This window comes from Maylandia zebra, linkage group LG1, assembly GCF_041146795.1.
Source record: "Maylandia zebra isolate NMK-2024a linkage group LG1, Mzebra_GT3a, whole genome shotgun sequence".
In the NCBI taxonomy this organism is placed as follows: Eukaryota; Metazoa; Chordata; class Actinopteri; order Cichliformes; family Cichlidae; genus Maylandia; species Maylandia zebra.
In genome coordinates, this window is record NC_135167.1 from 40,409,760 (window position 1) to 40,430,029 (window position 20,270).

The window sequence follows — 20,270 nt, forward strand, 5'->3', positions numbered from 1 at the left end:
TGTTTAATGCTGCAGAAAGCAGACATGATGGTGTCACAGCTCTGCAACAACATTTTGCAGCTGCGTGGGATCTTTTTGGTAAATTTGGTGTTTTTTAGGGCGCTGAATCCAAAAAATTTCCATGTCTCTCCATCACGTACAGGGTTTTCTGCAAACGTGAAGAGTTTCCATTTAATAAAGCACAACAGCAATGAAAAAAATCTTTGTTTCTGAACACAGATTTCAGTTTAAAAAGGGAAACTGTACGCTTAATTAAACTAGAAACCTGCGAGAAATCCTGACGAGGATTTTAAAAATATTTTTCTGGTTTCAGGGAGTAAAAATCTGTAAGAAACACTCAAGAAAATCATGTGCAGTTGTTTGGTTGCAGACCTGCGGCTAACAGCGTCGGGTCAGATGCTTACCGTTTTATTCCCCCAGGAATATTTTCCCTGCCTACAAAGAAAAAACAAGCTTTTTATTTTTAGATTTTTTAAATATTAGTGTCATTTAGTTAGTATAACCAATAAGTCTCATGAAAAATAAAGTTACTAAAGCTTTGAGGTAAATGTGGTGCAGTGCGCCCGTGTTCCTCTTTAGACTTGCTTCTGTATCTGTAACTACTAGTTTAATACTGTAACTAGTATTACAGTATTAAACTAAATCAGTACAAACTGAAAGCTGATTTAACTGTAGACTGTATATTAAAGATGGCTGTGGCCACCGTCAAGTCAGGATTTAATTTGTGAAACCCCACAGTGAAGTCTTAAAATGTCTACATGCATCATCACGCGCGCAGCTTCACTCCAAACGAGACAACGAGGTGCAAAATAACATTCATGCAGTTTTAGTAACACCGAGGGCGTAAAGACAGCAGCAAAGCGTCAACTGAGGTCAAAGGTTGGTGAGAAATGCAGTCGTTTTCACAGATTCACAATCAAACATCTTTAAACAACCAGAGGAGTCGCCCCCTGCTGGCTGTGAGAAAGAATGCAGGTCGTTCCCTTTTTGACATACTGCCTGAAAATTGTGACGCAGTCACAAAATCTTTGTTCTTTGAAACAAAGCTGCACTAAGTGTCCATGTCTCATGTTGCTGCCTGATTCAGGTGAGGTGAACAGGGTGGAGCCGCAGAGCAGCTGACTGTGATTGGCTGATTATCCACAGGTAAACACAGCACACACTCGTCTTACACAGGAAGTCATTGGCCTCACAGGGGTGCGCAACGAAGCAGACGAATGAGTTATGATGTGCTCAAATATGCTAGAACATAAACATATGCTAATATCTGCAGGGGATAAATGACTTATTTATGGGTTTTTCTGCATTAATCTCTGGCACCCGTTCCACAGATGTCTGACACATGATTGGACTTTCATGCTACTTTAGCCATGCAAGCCCCTTTTTACCGGAGGCAGAAAGCCTGAGTTAACAAACCTCACACTGAACAAAGCTGGATGACTGAACTCAACTCAACACTGAACCCTGATCAAACGAGAAGCACAGCTGAGAGTTTGAGATGCTTTTTATTAATGATTATGAGCAAAACTGATCAACAGCAACCATCTGAATCAAAGTGAATTATGGGAGATGAAACTGTGAAGTCCCCTTAGTGGGTGATGATGTCATTAGTTTAGCTGTAGGCATCTTTCTCAGTCTGGGGTTGGCTGGATGGAGCAGCCACTGGGGGTTCAGGGGTCAGTGCAGGCTGAACAGGCTCCGCCCCCGATGCACCTGGAAACCAAAGGAAAAAGAAAAGTCAGAAAGATGGTTTCCCTTACTCTCTGCTGCGTCACTGCTCTGAGCTGTGAGTCAAAGTTTACAATGATAATCCGATAAACTCTGTAAAGGTGAAGAAAAGTAGATTTAACAGTGTCACGGGGTCCCCTTCCAGACCTCTCCCGGACAAACACAGGCGTAGTCGGTAAGGTATTAGTGTGGATACTTTATTTGAAACGGCCTCCCCAGTGCATAAAAAGATGGTTGCAAAGACATAAAACTGAGATCCGCGCTACACAGCCTGTATGTTACAACACACTCCCCCTCATATCCGGCTCGCCGTCTCTTATATCCCGTAACCCCTCCCCCTTGGCGTCACCACCAATTCTTTATTCTAACTTTAATCCCCGTCTCCCTCCCCCAGAATTTCTTTTTCATTATACACTCACAAAACATATACATTGATACAGGCTCTCAACTATTTCCCGGAAGTCTACCCGACTTCATATACACATTAACGGCCCACGTAATGAGGCCATTCTCATGACGGTCCAGACACACGTGAACTCATTATTTAAACCCCACACCCCCATACCATCGGCTTGCGTCACCCTGCACGATTGGCGATCCCCCGCACGTCTCCCCGACCGACACCCTTAACAAGTAAGTGGGAACCAAAATCTAGCCACCCCCGATGCGGCTCACAACTTGCTCCTCACCCCTTTTATTCCTCTACTCGGTCGTCAGAAAGATACGCCGCCCCGGGTGCCAAATCGAACTAATGGTGGCGATCTAATGGTGGCGGTGCCATACTCAGCGGACTCTGCCTTGAGACGGGTCACTCCGTCACAAACAGGAAACAGGAAGATTTGAATCGAACAGAGCGCTGAACGAGGCGAAAGGACCTCAGGTGAGACAGCAGAGGAGCAAACTGAGGGCACAGGTGAAACCAGTAGAAACCAGTAGAAATCTCTGTCACCTGTCAGACTCGTCAGTTTGGGTGCCAGTTGGGTCCAGAAGGAGCAGGAGCTCTGACTCAAACCCCGCTGATGATGGAGGTTAGTGCTTAGCTCCAGGTAGGTGGGCGGAGCCTCTGAGGACAGCACTGGCTGCCAGCGGGGCAGAACTGACTCCGCCCACGATTGGGATGGGTTTGGGTTCCTGAGAGCAAAAAAAAAAAAATGAATAAATCGGCTCCAGACGCAGGACTCGGAGGTTCGAGCGTTAGCCTCACCCGCTCCGTATGAAGCTGGAGACGTAGGTCATCATGGCAAGAGAGAGGCGCCGATCAGAGGAGGCGAAGCGCTGAGAGCTCATTGGATGATGAGGTGTCCCGAAGGCGAGCTGAACATCCAGAGGAAGGTACACGTCGGCCCTGCAGACACACACAGGAGAGCCTTTTACACCCAACAGCCCCTCTGATGCAGACAGTGTAGGTCACCATCATAACGCTGGGTGAGGTCTGCTGTGAGGAACGGATGGTCCAGGAAGTGACATCGAGGGTTTATCTGTACAACTCCGCCCTCCTTTCAAGTATGTTCTGTGTTAGAGGCGACGGAGGAACATTGATGTTTAGCGTTGAGGTAGAAATGCGCACCTGTCGTGAGCGCTGGAGGCCGGTTGGTGGTACAGGAAGACACTAGCTCTGTTCTCCGCCCAGTGCCTCGCCATCTGGAGCGTGGGACAGATGATGAACAGGTCTCTGCAAAGCAAACACATGAAAGCGTTCACCAGAAACACGACAACAGTGTGTGTGTGTGTGTGCGTGCGTGCGTGTGTGCGTGTCGGTTCTGACCTGGTGGCGTTGTTGAGCGCTCTGGAGAACAGGTTGTATCCAGCAGCTGAGGGACTGTGATCCAGCGAGTAGAACCACGCCGCCGCCTCCTTCAGCAGCTCATTTCCCGTGGCTCCGCCCAGCGAGCGGCTCAGAGCCTCGTAAAACGCCGTCTTGCTGTCAGCTCTGCCCTGCAGAGACTCAAAGTCCTGATGAAAATTATGCCGCCGTTACTTTCTTAAACTGAACCTCTTGAGTAGATTTACAGGTAGTTTAAGCGTGACCTCTGACCTTTATCTTGCGAGCACGGCTGATCAGACCATCGTGCTCTGATGTTCCCAGCAGCAGGTCCACTCTGTGGAAGGACGACCGAGAGACGGACTGACGGACCGGAGACCAGGACTGAAACGGCCCGCTGACCGCCAACAGCTGCGGGGCGAACACAGCGCAGGTGAGACACGTGACACGAGGACTTGCACCAGCGCAAACTGTCCGGGACGTCTACCTTTGTCTGAGCGGCGTTGAGCGTGTGGACAGATGACGCTCTGAGGCAGGCCGCGAGGTCAGAGGTCACACAGCCGAGCTCCTTGGCCAGATCGAGGGCCTGACGTCTGGAGGTGGACGGAGTCTGAACCAGTGATGGAGAAAACGCTGACCCGCCCTGCAGGAGGAGATAAAAGCGATGAAGAACTTTGAGGTTGGCTCGTGGTCATCGTTCCTCTTCAGAGCATCTGCTCCACTGCTGATAAAACAACTGTTAGTCTCCGCCTGCTGTCTGGAGGAAGGAAGGACGACTCGAGGTCTCACCATCAGCATCATCCTCTGGAACAGAGGACGAGACGAAGACAGGAGGTGAAGGCTGGTGATGTCAGCACCACCACGCTCCGCCCCCACCGTCACTCTGCTGTTGTCTCCGCCCATCAGCCAGATGTGGTCTTTGACCCAGCGCAGCGCTGCCTCCTGGTCCGAGAGGCCGTAGTTACCATGGAGACCAGACTCACCTGGAGAAAGGGGTGGACAGGAGGCCAGGTGAGTCATTTAGCGTGTACGTTTTTCTCTCTTTCTTTGTTTTTAAGTCACCTGTGCTCAGGAATCCCAGCGCCGCCGTCCGGTAACTCGCTGTTACCACGACGATATTACCCATAGCAGCGAGGATGGAGCCATCCAACAGTCCTGGGTTCTCATTGGCTGAAGGGTTGAAGAAGAAAACCAGGACTGGAACACGCCCCCTCTGGTTTAACAGCAAACAACAGAAAAAATGTGATCAAAGAAAATTAAACGTGAATAAATGAAATAACGAGTGCGCTGAGTTTTCACCAGGTCAGCAGGAGTGAAGATGTTGAGGTAGAGACAGTCCTCACTGGAGGCTGCAGAGGCTACGTCACCAGGCTGGATGCAGCTGGGGCTGACGGGTGAAGAGATAAAGATGATCATTGATCGGGTTAATTCATATCTGGAATCTGCCGATGGACAATGCCACTTCCTGTACAGGTGAGGCCGCTGTTTTTCACTATATCCTGGTTGTGGGTGCCTTGGGTGACCACGTGCTGTAGGACAGGCGTTTGTGGTCACACGGGTAGTTACCGTGGTTTGGTGGCGTCCCAGGTTCCCATCCACTCAGCCGGCTGAGCTGCTTCAAAGCGGAGCGATCCTATTGGAGGACGAGCGTACGGGACTCCGAGGAACTGAACGACTGTCCTCCTGTCTGATGCCAGTGCTGTTTCCACGGCGACACCTTGCAGCACCCCCTGGCCCGGGATAGAAACGGACGTCTGTGACAGCTCTGAGAAAACACCGCGTCTCAGGTACACCTGGGGGGCGGGCTCTCTCACGACCAGTCGACAGGAAGACGAGGCGGGGGATTCAGGGGCGGAGCTTAGGCCACAGACTATTGTGTCAGGGTACAGAACGCAGCGCGTGGCGGACTCCACCTCACTGAGTGACACAGCTGCACAAGACTCCGCCTCCTGGCAGGCTGATGGGAAGCAGAGCAGAGTCAGGATCTGACAGTGAGGTACACCAAAGAGTAGTTAAAAACCCCCACATATGGTTACCATGGAGACACCAGTCCCTGGTCATATCTCTGTCATCGGCGACATCACGGCTCACGTGGATGACATCATAGGTAGAGAGAGACGGGTCGACGAGGACTGAAGAGTCGGCGAGGAGACTCCAGTCGTCCAGCGAAACTGAAAAATACTCAGGGGTGAGCGATAAAAGAAGTAATGGCAGTACTTTAAGTACTTTTGACAGTATTACTGCGAGTATCTGCATGTGGGTGGAGTCTTACTGTTGGTTTTGGTTGGTGGCAGGCTGAACGGAGGACAGAGAGCAGGAGACGGACTCCACTGATTCACTGCAAAGCAGAACACAGCCTTTATTCACACAGAGCTTCGCCTCCTTCAGCCTCATGTTCAGATAAACTGAAGGCCTGCTGCCTTAAAGTGTGTGTGTGTGTGTGTGTGTGTGTGTGTGTGTGTGTGTGTGTGTGTGTGTGTTTTCAGTACCGGGTTTCTGGTACCAGCCAAAGGGGTCCGGTGTGGTCTTCACTGCTGATGGTCTGCAGTCCTGAGTCCTCCAGGTCGTCACGTCGTCTTCGCTGCAGGTCTGAACCCCGAGACTAATCAGAGCTAAACACACCACATCAGAGCCTCCTGCACACACACACACACACACACACACACACACACACACACACACACACACACACACACACACACACACCAGCGTTGATGTCCCTCATTTTGCCTGCTCTTTGCCGACGTTGTGCACAGAGTGGGTCTGACTGGTCTGACTCCACTGAGGTGAATAATTTACTGGATGCTCATCGTGTTATATTCAGTTTACTGAGGTCACAGACGGCTTAAGCTGTAAGACTTCTACAAAGTCATGTTGCAACCAGAAGAGTTACCGTTATAAAGTATGAAGATTAAAAAACAACGCTCATACAGCTTTATGGATACCTCTGGATTTGGTGTCACCGACAAAGCCGACGCCACGGCAGCAGGGATCCTCGTCGCAACGGCGCTCGCACTCCATGAACCTGCAGCAGATCCAACACACTGAGGTTTTACTATTTAAAGTATTTTCTGAAACCTTTCAACACGAGACCAAACACATTTTGTTGTGTGTGTGTGTGTGTGGGTTACCCCTCAGACAGCGGTGTGTTTTCTCCCAGGCTGACTCGGCTGCGTACAGAGTAAGAAACCATCTTCTTGAAGGAAACCCTCTCATAGAAGCTCTTCACTGGTCCAGACAGAGCGACTAAATGCACACACACACACACACACACACACACACACACGGTGTTTAAAAACAGCAGGAGCAGCTATGAAGTCATGACAGTGACTCTCTGAGCTCCCCTCTTTACCCTTCTTGCTGTAGGTGTTGTTGGGCGCTCTGTCCAGCAGGGGGCTGCAGGGTCGTCTCAGAGGTTTATCGTAAGCTCCACAAACTCTGCTGTCCGGATACAACGAGCAGCTGAAGAAACCTGCCGAGTCAGCATCTCTGAGGTCAGCAACCGAGCACTGCGGCTCCTCGTCACAACCTGAAACCACACAGCGTCTCAGGACTGATGGAGGAAACCGCCGACGTGATGCCAGCGTGACCTGAAAGACTGAGGCAGCTGTCCCGACACAGGCACTAACCCGTCCGAGCATTTTTCAGGGGTTCCAGCGTATAAACAGCATGGCTAATGACCTCCACATGCAGAGAACTGAAGCTGCTACATTATTGGTCAATTGGACTTTTACAACAAGCAGAACCCAGAAAACCAGAATCTCCATTTTTGTATTCAGGACGAGAAGACAGCTTCACATACGCGTGAGACACCAGAGCTGTGCCTGCTGGGAGTTGTAGTTGTTCTTGTTGAGCCAGAAGGAGAGAGCGGGGAGCTTCCTCTGAGGATCCACGAGAACGTCGTCCTCAGACAGAGACGCAAACTTCAGCTGAACTGAAGCTGCAACACAAACAGAGCCCATAAAAGCATCGGTGACACGTCGCCAACCATCCAACAGAAACTTCAGACTTTTGCTCTGTTTGTACAAACCGTCCAGAGGAGGGCTGAGCTCAGCTGCAGCACACGAAGAAGAACCAGAACCGCCGACGGCCGAAGCTGCATCACAACAACAAACAAGCAGAACTGAGACAAACAGTGTCGTCAGCGAGTGACTTAAACAAATTATTTTAGCACATTTTTGAGTCTTTCTGAGAGAATAACAGTAAGTGACAGTCGCCTCAGTTTTATTTTGAAACTTTAGTTGTCCCTTCCTGTCTCATGGTTTCATTACTGGATAGCTCTTTGTGGTGGTCCTTTTTGATCTGAGAACTGATAATCATTTCTAATATCTGGTCTACCTGTTCCATAGGGGGCGCTCTTGAGCTTGTTTAAGTTTATTCAGCCATCACTGCTGTTTCAGTATAAATACATATGTATATACATAGTGGGCACTTTTCACAGCTTCACTGTTTCACAGATTTTTTTTGGTGCAATTTTGCACGTTTTTTTTTTTTTTCACAGCACATTGTGTTTTGCGTCCTGATTGGCTGTAGACCATTTTCAATCAGTCTCGTGCCGTGTCTCCTGTACAGTACAGAATCCACCCAGCTTGTCAAATTTACATAAATCTTTGCTAGCAGAAGACGACAAACACAACAGTGTCGACGTCAAAGGATTATAAGGCGCGTTAAGTGAAACCAAACAGTCACGTAACTCAAACTTTGCTCAACTCGTTCAGTACTGCCAGTCTGGTCTTTTTTTCTTGCAGGTGTAAATAATTATTCTGGTGTAATTGTAGCCAGTTTCTCCCACAGCAGCTCTGCTTCCTCAGAGAGGAGCTCGTCCTGCAGCTGGTTTATAGCCAGTCCTGCTCTGGAGATCTGCTGTGGCCTGTGGTTCACCCAGCTCACAGAATGAGGACCGCCTCTCTATCAGACACCCGACAGCAGAGCTGGAGAGACAGCTGATCATAGGTCTCTGTATGCATTTGTCATGAAGTGCTAAAATATGTCCTCTAACAGGTACCAGTGTTCAGGTAGATGGCTTGGAAGCTGATGATGGAGGCCTGATAGTCCTTCCTGTTCTTGCTGTCAGCTGGCAGAGCAGAATCAGCTGCAAGGAGGAAACAGGAAGTGCTTTAGTCGCGTGGTTACCTGTTTTATGAGTGACGGATTTTAGCCGTGACTTGATTTTTCTTACTGATGGTGAACTCCTGTCCTCCAAAGTCAAACATGAAGCTGCGCTGCTGCTCGTTGTAGGTAAGCCCCGCCCCGCAAGTGCGTTTGGCCGCTCCCTGACCAATCACATCCCAGTCCCGGTCCCCGCACGTCAGCACTGATGGAGCTCTCAACCAGCCACAGAGTAGGGACCCTGACAGAGAGAAGACGACACGAGGCGCTCTCATTCATCAGCTATCACCTGTCCGTGTCTCCATGGTCTCCATGGTAACATACCTCCCTCCAGGCTGTTCTGGTTGAGGATGAATCCGTCGCAGCAGGTGTCGCGGCTGCAGCCGTCCTGACAGAAACGATGAGCGTCGGAAAGAGAGGTCCGCCTGGAGGAGAACACCTGAGTCCTGAACACACCTGAGACCGCCTTCATCATCCTCATCCTCACAAAACTGTGCTGATGCTGCTGCTGCGAGGAAAACTCTGCACCTGAAGCACACACACCAGACTGAGCACACAGGTACACACAGCTGCAGCACACCTCACATGGCTCTGATGATAGCAGTACCTTTCTTCCTGATGACCAGCAGATCTGAAGCTCCGCCCCTCACTCTCAGATAGCAGCTTAGCGAATCAAACAGCTCAGCCTGAGCATTACCCAGAAAACCTCTGGACTAAAAAAAATTTGTGTTTATTTATGTAAATCTGTTATTTCTAAGGATGTGTGTTTATGTGTGTGTGCAGGTGTGTGTAGGTGTGTACCTGCTGGGAGGTGTTGCAGTGTGTGTTCAGGCTGTGTGTGCTGTACAGTTCACACTGAGTCTGGCTGTTGAACAGCGCCACATGGTGGCAGGAAGGCTGTGCTGCACACGCTGTGAGAGAAACAGCAGCAGTGTTGATGAGTTTTTACACCACAAACCAAAAATCCTCCAGAGTTACAGGTCAGATCGCTGAGGCTGGATCCAGAGCAGGAAAATAAGAGACACGTGCATTACCCCGGACACAGGCAGGGAGGTCAGAGGTCATCGTCTGCAGCACTTCAGCATCTGCAGCTCCAACAATCAGGTCTGATGTGGGAACAGCTTGAAACCTGCTGAGGACTGCAACACGCAACACACACACACACACACACACACACACTAAAGAGAACGCTCAAAAACAAACTTGTGAACAGCTGCTCTCTGATTGGCTGCTACATCTTCACCTGAGCACTCGTCATCAGTCAGAACCTTGTCACTGCTGCTCCACTCGAGCTCCACCCCCTCGCTGTTGAAGCACCTCCACCTGCCCGCGAGGACATCCGGCTGCGCTGGCAGGAAGTCACCTCGCTGCGAACACCGCAGGCCCCGCCTCTGGCACTCGGTCACACCTGATGCACGCATGCACAAACACAAAGTGTTCGACACTCACCCGTCTCTCTATTAAGGTTTGATGGTCAGACTTAAGAGATCTTTAACGAGTTTGTAAAACATGCAGTTTTCAATACTTTTAGAATAAAATGACAGAAATATTTCGAGCCATCTGAGGAAGATAGAATGAAACATGAATATAATAAACACATTAACAGGAAGTGGCTTCATGATGTAGTTTAAACTTTCGCCTAAAACACGAAATCTCCCGGTTTGGTTTCAGTCACGTAATAAATGAATCCTGGTTTAAAAACACTCACATTCCTTGACAGATGATGCTCCAGCAGGTGACGACCCTGTGGGACACCTGTTGCAGAAGTCCCGCCCCTCTTCGTCCTGATAGGTCCCCTGAAGACACAGATGACACACCCCCTCCTGGGAGAAACTGCCAGCAGGACAAACGACTGGAAACAGAGAAACTAGACTGAGTTACGGGACAAACAGACGACTGCAGAGACGGGGGGGCACACCTCTTACCGAGCTCCAGGTGAAGACACACCTGATTTTATTCTGATATAAGCCACAAGGATCAAACGTGGCTCAAACTATGGGCACCAAAGTTTGAGTGAAGGAGATCCCACACTCTGAAACACTCTGCGGTCCAGAGTCTGGATGTCTGAGCTGAACAGAGACTCACCACAGCCCTCGCTGTCGCTGTCCAGATGGTAACCACGGGAACAGCCGAAGCTCGGTGTAGTCACAGAAACCAGTTTGGGCTCTGATGACAACACGGAGCGCAGAATTCCCTGAAGTCCCTCCAGAAGTCTGGACTCATTCAGGAAGACACCTGCAATAATAAAAATAAACTCAAAATGTAATTTTATGAGAAAAAAGTTTTCTAGAATAAAACCAAATTTGTAGCCATTTAAACGATTTCACTCATTGTGCTAAACTTTAGACCCTGTGATGCCATCAAAGGTCGTAACAGGTCAACAGGTCGTTGAACTGAAATTTAAATACTCGATGAGCTAAAAAGTTTCCAGTGGATGTCTCCGTCTTATTTACATGCTTTTATTCTTGGGCTCAACTAGAGCAGCTTTGCATCGTCCTCGATTTGAAATGAGCTGTTTAAGCTCCTCCCAACTGTCTCCTGATTGGCTATTAAATGTAAACGTCAGGGTTGAAAAGAATATGAGTTTGACCTCTGCGCTAAAAAAAACAGTGAAATCATGTGAAAGTCCAAAAACAAATGGGTCACAGTGGTTATGGCCATCTTTTGTATACAGTCTATGGTCTGCTCACCAACGTCATGGAGGTCTGGGAGGTCAGAGGTCGGGAGGTCATAGAGAGCAGCGCTCCATCTCACCGTCAACCTCAGCGAGTCGTCACCGTCACACTGCAGAGTCACCGAGGAGTCGTCACATAGCGACACAGCGCGGCCTGATGAGGGAAGCTACACACACACACACACACACACACACACACACACACACAATGAGACCTGCATTCTGCATCACCAACACTAGAGAAAATGAATATACAGACTGTAAACAGTCAGTATTAGGAAAAGAAGGCATGGTGCAGGTAAGGTCACCTGTGCAGAACAGAGCCCCCTGCTGGTCACTGTGTTGAACAGCAGAGACTGTAACCGGCTGATCTGAGAGCAGGCCGAGGGCAACACCCAGAGCTGCGTGGAGGACACGGACTGCGGAGGCCGAGAGACTGAACAACAGAATAAAGGTTGATTTTAAAAAGAGCAAAATAGAAAACGGGTTTGCTTAAAAGCAGTGTAGCCCTTCAAGGGGGTCAGAGGTCAGGCGTCTCACTTTGACAGGCTCCGCTCAGCGGCTTCTGGTCTCCATCCCATCTCCGACTCGCAGTCTCACACAGGAAACTGCTGATAGCAAGTGAGTTCTGGTAGCCATGGTAACAAGCAAGGTCACAGCTCTGGCGTCCATCAGCTGGTGGGCGGCACACCAGCGCACCATGGGTAATGATGGGGGCGGGGCACAGAGGACCTGGAGAAGGCATATACCATCAGAGCCAAGCCACTTCTTGTTGATCCTACGGTTACTGTGATAGTAACAATTCACCCAGAGGGCGCTGATGAGCTGCGAGTGAGGTTCATCAACGCAAACTGACACAGGAAGGAAATGCACCATCCCGCCACAGAGCTTAGCTAGTTCTTACGGTCACATGATGGCGTGCGGCCTGTCTGTCGAGATGTTCTCGTCCCGCCCACTTCTTGTCCATTCTCGGAGACACACCAGCAGGAAGTGACATCACACTGAAGAGGAGCGAAGGAGCCATCAGGGCGACACTGGAGTCCTTGTAGCTGACACCAGCTGGGACCTGAACGCACCACACAGTTTGCAGCGTCAAACAAGACAGTGAATGCATCACTAAGAGGAGTGTGTGTGTGTGTGTGTGTGTGTGTGTGTGTGTGTGTGTACATGTCAGCTGTCCTGTTGCGTTTGGTGTTGCCGTTTGTATCGTCCCTCCAGTCAGAGGGTTCACACACCAGCCTGCAGCGCCCCCTGTCTGCAGCACCGAGAAACGACCGTCCTGAAACAAACATGCACACACACACACACACACACACACACACACACACACACACACACACACACACACACACAGAGTTTAGATGGTTACAGTTAGAGCTTATTTATTTATATAGCACATTTAATCACAACAGGAGCGTTGACCAAAGTGCTGCACAAGAATACAACATACCTAATAAAATAACACCAAATATGAATTAACAAATAACTCTCATGCTGTATTAAAAGCCAGTAAATAAAAATGTGTTTTCAGATAAGAGTAAGAGCCCTTAGATGAAATCCAACTTTATCTAAGTAAAGGCAGTTTGAGCAGCTGAAGGTTGGAAAACACTGAAAGCTACTTTCAGCTGCTCTCCTGCCACAGACGTCAGCTCCGCATCTTTGATTTTGTTTTGACCGGACGCCCTTCCTGACAACACCCCAACGAGGATTTGAGTCTCCGGCTGGAATCCAACCAGAAAGTATTTTTCTTGGTTTGTTTCTCTACAAAAGTCATATTCAGTGGTTTCAGTGGTTTCACTGGTCTTTACGCCCCACCTGCAGTAGCTCTGTTGTTCTCATCAGAATCTCACAGTTGCTGAGACAGATGTGACAAAGTTTAATCCCTGTCAGCTTGCTGGGAAAAGGGTGTATGCATGTTTGTGGGCTAATACCTGCTCACAGGTTGGGTGGTAAGGTGAGGAGATGGTGATGTCAGAGCCTTTCATCCAACCGGAGAGCAGGGAGCGAGCCTTTGCTCTCTGACAGCGAGTCAAACCTGCAGGGAAACAAACACACAAAGGTTATGATTGCAACAAAGACTGAGGTGGATAAGTGAACTTTGTGTGTGTGTGTGTGTGTCAGTGTGTGTGTGTGTGTGTGTGTGTTACATTTGGGCAGGCTGAGCGAGCGGCTGGTCAGAGAATCAGAGATGTACTGTCCGTCTTCATCGACACACCAACACTGACCTGAAAAACACATTTATTCTGTAAAAAAGTGTGTGTGTGTGTGTGTGTGTGTGTGTGTGTGTGTGTCAGAGAGACAGACCTGTGCTGTGGTAACACTGCGTGAGCAGCCAGCGTCCGTCGGCGTCACACTGAGGAGTAAACGGCTGGTACGAGCGGCGCTGACGAGGCAGCAGCATCTGAACAGCTGAGCAGGAAGAAGACCAGCGTCAGTGCGACGACACGAAGGTGGGACACGCCTCTTTGTTTATTCAGATAATTAAGGAAAATGTGCTCGAGGAACGTTTTCTCTGTCTTTCAGCTCTTTGTCATTTTGTTCATCTGGATCCTTTGAGGCCTTTTTTAAAATTGTGCTTGTGTGACTCTTGGTGTGACCCGAAACTCTGGCTGATTGTGACCCACACCCAGTTTCACACCTTGGCTCAGGCAATTAGAGGATCATCAGGGGGTCCTTTTGTCCCTCTGTGGGGGGAAACTCCCACTAGGTTTAAATCTGGGACTCTCCACCATTTGACCTTAGAACTGAAGAAGCTTCTCGGATGAAGGTGAAACGTCTTCAAGCAACTTAAAGAAGTCCAGACGCTTTTCTTTGCAAGCTCCTTAGACTTGTGTGACTCTCGTTTAACCCTGGAGAACCAATGGGGTCGGCTCCAGGGTTAAAAACCTGAACATGGTTCAGGTCCAGTTAGAATTTTTCTTTTGTTTTGTTGTTTTAGTGCCTTGAGAACAGTTCCTGGGACTACAGGAAGCACGACCGTAACTACATTTTTATTCCACAATAAAAGTATTTTTATATATTGATTTAAATCCTTTTGAAAGTCTGTGACTCACTGGAGAAAGCAGCCAATCGCAGAGCAGCTCTGGGGCGCCTCAGTAGCGTCTCAGAAACTTGCAGTTCCTCCTCTGATTGGCTGATCTGGAGTTCCTCATGGGTCAGACGCAGACCTTCGGCCAGTAGGAATCCATATCCCAGAGGGATGTGGGAGGAGTTAGAGAGCGAGACGATGCTCTTCACTTCTTGTCTGAAGGTCTCGACCTCGGCCGACGCCTGCGAGCACCGACCTGCAGAGACCACAACAGACTCGTCCAGACGGTGGAGGACAAAAACTGCCAAAATCATAACTCATCAAATAAATGTATGTCACATGACCTAAAAATGACTTTTTATCACTTTAGTGCGACATAAGCTGACATTTACTTTTATTTATCTTTGTTTTCATTTATAGAACATTTATCGTTTATAAATACTTTTGTATTTCTGTATTTTTTCACTGTTTTCTATTTATTTTTTAAAACATTCTTTTTTCTTTTTGCCTGATTTGCAACAAACGTATCGACAGACACGTCCTTCAGTCAGACGACAGCGAGAGAGATGAAGCGCCGAGTTAAAATAACTAACCGCCTGACTGTGAGTCAGGAAATTTAAACAATCCAAGAAAGAAAGAAAGAAAATTCACGTGAAAGACAAAGTTCATTAAGCACAAAAACAATTTGTCACATAAATGAATGAAACAGTTTATGTTTAATGTCTCAAAATTGAGGCTGAACTTTGGGTCTGATTGGACTCAGGCGTCAGGTTTGATCTGACCTGCAGAGGATCGAAGCGTCTCTGCTTTTCTCTCTGGACCTGAAACGAAACAACAGAGCATCCTGTAACTTTGTGAACACAAAGTATAAAATACAAAAAACTCAAAACAAGACAAAACCGGATCTTTACAGAAGAACCACTTATAGTTTAGAACTGCTGCAATCTGAGTTTTTTCAAGGTAAAACTCTTGAAGCACTGCTGGAGGAAAAAGCGAGTCCGTGGTTAGAGCGTCCGTGCCGCACAGCAGCTGCTCAGAATTCAATCTGATGATGAGCGAGTGTTTAATGATCGCCTGCTGCTTTTACGCTTCTTCTTGCACTTTAAAAAGATTTATTTTTCTTCCTGTTTTTTTATTCCAACATAAAAAATACAAATATCTCTGAGCTGAAATATTTCTGAGTCTTACAGGTGACAGCGCCCCCTGCTGGCCCGGCAGTCATTGTCTTCCCCTCAGTGTCCACGCAGAAGCACCGTGAGCCGACGCACTGCAGCGGCAGGAAGTCTCCATCCCGCGAGCACGCCGGGATGTGGATTTCAGCACTGGCCGCCATGTTCGATCTCACCTCGAGGGCCGCCGCCCGCGCTCTCTCACAGGGGGACGGACAGCGAGGTCGTCGAGTGACGGTCCGAGACCCCTTCACCTCCCGCCCCTGAGGGTCAACACACCAACACTCTGCACCCTGACACTGGACCTCCTGGAAAGCACCGCTCTGTGTGCAGCTGGGAACAAAGATGGCCGCCAGGTCATCGTCATCATCCGTGGAGCAGGAGCGCAGCAGAGGAGTGAGGACCTGGAAAATATCAACATTTTTAAGTGATGATGGAGAGAAACTAGATGCGCACGAGTCAACAGAAGATGATGGGATGAACTGGATCGGCAGGTTAGACGCTGATGTTGTTCCAGCTTCTCTTTAAAAGCAGAACCAGGCAGGATGTTCAGGTGTGTGTCACAAATGCACGGCAGCGTAAAAACGTCACCTGTTCCACGGAGGCAGACTGAGAGCTGCTGAGACCCGTCAGCGTCTGCTGGAGGGTGGAGAGGAAGGCGGGGTCCTCCAGGGCTCTGCTGACAGATTGGACCAGGTCCTGGTTCCGCTGCAGGCGGACAGCGAGGCTCTGAGAGGACGGCGGGTCCAGACTGAGAGCTCCCCGAGATCCCACCGCCCCACTGAAGTTGAAAGCTGCTGCGTTTTTCAGGAACTTCCCTCCGAACAGATTCTCCTGGAAGCGCCGGGGGGAGGAGCGAGTCAGAGCCTGCAGAGCCCCGCCCACAGAGGGGAACAGGCCATGCAGGACTTCGACCAGCTGAGACAGAAAAGAGGTGGGGTCAGAGTCCACTGGGAGGAGGTCCCTGAGAGGCTGGAGGAGGGAGAGACAGGAGGCTGGAGGGCTACCAGAGGAGGCCTGAAAAGGAGGCTCAACGGGACCAGAGAAGAGACGGGACAGAGCCAGACGGCGCTGAGAGCGGCAGTCGGCTGGACCTGAACCTGGAGGAGGAGAAAAGATAAACGAGATAAGGCATCAGGAGCTCTGAAGACAGATGCAGAAACTGAGACAAATGAGAAGAAGTGTAAGAAAAATTTGGACACAGAGCTCAAACACTCACTGCAGGTCAGGGAGTCTCCGTGCTGCCGAGTCCCAGGAAGCTCTCTCCCCGCAGGGTCAACGCACCAGCACTGCCCCCCCTGCTGGCACTGTTTGGAGGCGAAGGCTCCTCCGCTCTCACAGGATGGGATGAATACGCTGTTCGCCTCCATCGCTGCTCGCCGCTCCTCCTCACAGGGAGATGGGCCTGAGACAGAGAGCAGGATGGGTGGAGGTCACATACGTGTTTAGACCAGTGTTATCTGATCCAGCCGTCACCTCCTTCTACACTTTTTAAAACGAGATGATGCACGAACAGCAAACTTTCCATGAAGCCGTTCCATTCTACCTCCAACACTGCCAGTGGAGGAGGAAAGCTCTGATATCGCAGCAAGGTGTTTGTCCAGGTGCAACAATGGCCTGACCTCCACAACAACATGAAACACTCGCCTGACTTACACAGTTGGACACGTCACAGTTAACCTACAATAAAACTACTTTAAACTAAATCACAGTCCAAACCAATCCAGCTAACCCAACCAGCTTTGACCAGGGTCTCCACCGTACAGCAGCCATAACTCAGTTTGAAAAGATTGAACCAGCAGGAGACGTTTTTCTAAATAATTTTACATCTGAAGTGTCCGGTGAGGGCGAGGCGGACTCCCAGCATCCTCCTCTGCAGGACTCGGTAGATGTTGGTTTGAGAGAAGGAGTGACCGGAGCGAAGACCAGAGAACGCCGAGTCGTACACCTCAGACAGGAGGAGCTCCACACCTGGGCAGAAAGAGCACACCTTCATCACAGTCACCGCTGTTATCATCATCATCCTTACGGACCTGATGATTCTGTCTGATGAAGATTTTCTTGATGAATAAATACATTTTGTTAGTTTGTGTGTGTGTACCTGTGTTCTCCAGCTCTCGGCCTCGGCTGTCTGAGCAGAAGCAGTAGGAGGAAACCAGCGGGAAAAACTTCCTGAAGCTGCTGAACGTCTCAAAGGCTTCTGGAAACCTGAAACAACAAACACACTCACAGCACCACTTCCTGTTTTATTTTGAAATCTTTGTTTTGCTGCACAGGGGGCTTTAATTCCACCAGTTGTTCTTTTCACCACCAGTTTTCTGCACCACCCGTCACTCTGCTTTCCCATGTTTTCATGTTTGGCTTTGTTTCCCTCACTGTCCCGTTATGATCTTTTATATGCACTATATGACCTCAGACATGGATTCAAGGGTTTTCTGCTCTCTACTGTCTGACTTGTCTCACACTGTTGGAGTAGACATGAGGACATGACTTCAATAAAACCATCACTGATCCTTTAACCACAGCAGGAAACATTCTTTCAAAAGGATTAATGTTGCTAACAGGAGTTCAGCTCACAAGATCACTTAAAGTTTAATGAAATAAACAAAAGCAGCTGCAGGACCAGCTAAAGCTCCGCCTGCAGGTCGCAGGAGATCCAGTCCAAAAGCATGATGACGTCAGCAGCTGCTGCTTTCAGTTTAAACGCCAACCTTCAACGTTAATTTTGAACTAGTGTCACGTCTTCAAAGCCGCAGCAACAGGACGCTCATTGTTACTGTACCTATAATATTTACATAATAATCATCTTTACATATTTATGTTTCATATTTACAGAGATGATAAAAACATGAAACTGATCAAATGTGGAAAGAAGCCAAGACAACTGCACAGGCGCACAAGCTCCGCCCTCACCCAGCGCCCGCCTCCTGGTCCTTTCTGGCTCTGATGGAAGCATCATTTCCAAAATCTCATCAAGTTTTATTCAATAAGAACTAAAACAGCGACTGAGACCATAAACTCATCAGGAGGATGAGTGAGGTCACAGATCATGTGACCAGTCGGCTCATCACTGTTTACAGAGCCAGACTTAAAATGCTTCCAGGCATCATCGCATTTGTGTGAAGGTGCGGGCAGGTGTGCGGGCAGGTGTGCAGGCAGGTGTGCGGGCAGGTGTGCAGGCAGGTACGTTACCTGTTGAAGGCGTGCAGCAGGTCCAGCTCTGTTCTGTCTGTGGTGTTGATGAATTGACACTGGACCGGGAGGAAGCTGCCATCTTCAGCACACTGAGGAGGAGAAGACGACCTGGAGGAGCTGTGAAGGAGCCGCCTGGACCTCACTTCACAGCCGCCGGGACCTGAAGGTCAGAGGTCAGCAGGTCGATGAGTCTGATGATCTCAGACAATCCAGCAAACGTAGTTTAACAGAAATCAGAGCAGGAGGCGGGAGGAGGAGACAGAGTAACAGGTTTGTATAAGCTGGTAAGTTAAAAACTTGGTGTTCAGATAAACAAAGATTAGCCACATGCACCACGTGCTTTAAACTTCATTCCAGCTTCCAGTGAAGAGAGAAAACAGCCCACAGAGCTCCAGCAACACCCGAACACTCAGAGCTGCAGCGCTAAGCAGCCGATTTCACACCCACTCTGGAAAACTTACAGCGGCGGGGCCTCCCGTCTTGTCTGGTCCCGTAGAGCTCCATGCCGTCCTGATCCACACACCAGCACTGCCCCCTGCTGGAGTCACACTGAACTGGCTCAAAGAGGCCTGAAGGCGAACACCGCAGGACGGCCTGCAGCTGGCAGGGAGACGGGCCTGCGCACACAGACTCGCGTTACTGTTCCTCCTCCTAACTTCTTGTTCTTGGTGTCTTGTATGCTCTTTTGTTCCACTGACTGCTTCTCTGAATGGAGATCCGTGAATTTCTTATTCTTCATCTTCTGTTTTTATTTATATAGATTGAAATTTTTATAAAGTGTCAATTTTAACTGCGATAATAGCAAAATAGCTCATCCCACATAAACTCTGCTATTTTAAATTTGTTTTATGTCGCATACCGCTTGCTCTTATGTTGCTTTTATTATTCTGCTGTGTTGTTGAGTGTTCTGAAAGGCACAAATAAAATGTATTATTATTAAAAAATAAAAAAAGGAGAAGAAAGCAGGATATTATTAAGAAAAATGTGTTTAGGATTGTAAATTTGTGTATATAAAATCTAAATGTCCTTTAATCCTTTAATGATTATAAATAAAAGATTCTCAGAGCTTCATTTTCCTGAAGGTAAATATTGAAATATGCAAGAAAAAACACGTTAAGAAAGATTACAGTAATGTTTAAGCTACTTATGTTTATTTTTATATGAATGAGCAATTTTCAAAAGTATGACGTAATTTGTTTTATTATTATTTTTATACTTTCCTACTTTATAGCTTATTTGGGCCTGTCTGTGCTGTTATATGTTCATTTATTTTCCACACAATTATAATTATTACCATCATACATCTCCAGCACGAGAATTAAACGTGATGTTAAGAGCAGAGAAGAAGGTTTACAGCTGATTTCCAGACTTCCTGCATCATGTGATCTGTGATGTCAGACGTGTGTGTTTTGGTGTTTCTCACAATGAGGAGCTGAGCCGCTGGTTCGAGTCCCAGTGACCTCCTGACCTTCAGTGTCGACACACCAACACTCCTGACCCCGCCCACTGCACTGCACAGGTCTACACACACACACACAGACACAGACACACACGCACACACACACAGACATGCACACACAGACACAGACACACGCACACACACAC

The 20,270-nt window shown here is 48.6% G+C and overlaps 1 protein-coding gene across 1 annotated transcript in view; it reads right to left on the reverse strand.

Annotated features, from left to right (window-relative positions):
• Positions 1-1,493: 1,493 nt before the first annotated feature.
• Positions 1,494-20,270, reverse strand: part of LOC143419489 (thyroglobulin-like) — a 20,562-nt gene continuing 1,785 nt past the window's right edge. The window contains exons 3-48 of the mRNA XM_076886359.1: positions 20,089-20,186; positions 19,127-19,282; positions 18,663-18,825; positions 17,572-17,678; positions 17,298-17,441; positions 16,690-16,875; positions 16,062-16,570; positions 15,490-15,874; positions 15,084-15,122; positions 14,327-14,557; positions 13,578-13,682; positions 13,421-13,498; positions 13,205-13,308; positions 12,441-12,552; positions 12,178-12,339; positions 11,814-12,005; positions 11,582-11,709; positions 11,290-11,440; positions 10,685-10,834; positions 10,308-10,451; positions 9,843-10,007; positions 9,634-9,738; positions 9,401-9,510; positions 9,207-9,312; positions 8,924-9,127; positions 8,670-8,840; positions 8,496-8,582; positions 7,521-7,586; positions 7,293-7,430; positions 6,843-7,019; positions 6,622-6,736; positions 6,436-6,515; positions 5,980-6,126; positions 5,763-5,828; positions 5,527-5,661; positions 5,057-5,447; positions 4,790-4,877; positions 4,553-4,703; positions 4,280-4,473; positions 3,978-4,133; positions 3,764-3,901; positions 3,494-3,681; positions 3,296-3,400; positions 2,933-3,073; positions 2,678-2,859; positions 1,494-1,713 (exon numbers count right to left, since the gene is read on the reverse strand). Of these exons, the coding sequence (XP_076742474.1) occupies positions 1,613-1,713; positions 2,678-2,859; positions 2,933-3,073; positions 3,296-3,400; positions 3,494-3,681; positions 3,764-3,901; positions 3,978-4,133; positions 4,280-4,473; positions 4,553-4,703; positions 4,790-4,877; positions 5,057-5,447; positions 5,527-5,661; positions 5,763-5,828; positions 5,980-6,126; positions 6,436-6,515; positions 6,622-6,736; positions 6,843-7,019; positions 7,293-7,430; positions 7,521-7,586; positions 8,496-8,582; positions 8,670-8,840; positions 8,924-9,127; positions 9,207-9,312; positions 9,401-9,510; positions 9,634-9,738; positions 9,843-10,007; positions 10,308-10,451; positions 10,685-10,834; positions 11,290-11,440; positions 11,582-11,709; positions 11,814-12,005; positions 12,178-12,339; positions 12,441-12,552; positions 13,205-13,308; positions 13,421-13,498; positions 13,578-13,682; positions 14,327-14,557; positions 15,084-15,122; positions 15,490-15,874; positions 16,062-16,570; positions 16,690-16,875; positions 17,298-17,441; positions 17,572-17,678; positions 18,663-18,825; positions 19,127-19,282; positions 20,089-20,186 (7,051 nt within the window). The 3' untranslated portion in view covers positions 1,494-1,612. The remainder of the gene's footprint in view (positions 1,714-2,677; positions 2,860-2,932; positions 3,074-3,295; positions 3,401-3,493; positions 3,682-3,763; positions 3,902-3,977; positions 4,134-4,279; positions 4,474-4,552; positions 4,704-4,789; positions 4,878-5,056; positions 5,448-5,526; positions 5,662-5,762; positions 5,829-5,979; positions 6,127-6,435; positions 6,516-6,621; positions 6,737-6,842; positions 7,020-7,292; positions 7,431-7,520; positions 7,587-8,495; positions 8,583-8,669; positions 8,841-8,923; positions 9,128-9,206; positions 9,313-9,400; positions 9,511-9,633; positions 9,739-9,842; positions 10,008-10,307; positions 10,452-10,684; positions 10,835-11,289; positions 11,441-11,581; positions 11,710-11,813; positions 12,006-12,177; positions 12,340-12,440; positions 12,553-13,204; positions 13,309-13,420; positions 13,499-13,577; positions 13,683-14,326; positions 14,558-15,083; positions 15,123-15,489; positions 15,875-16,061; positions 16,571-16,689; positions 16,876-17,297; positions 17,442-17,571; positions 17,679-18,662; positions 18,826-19,126; positions 19,283-20,088; positions 20,187-20,270) is intronic.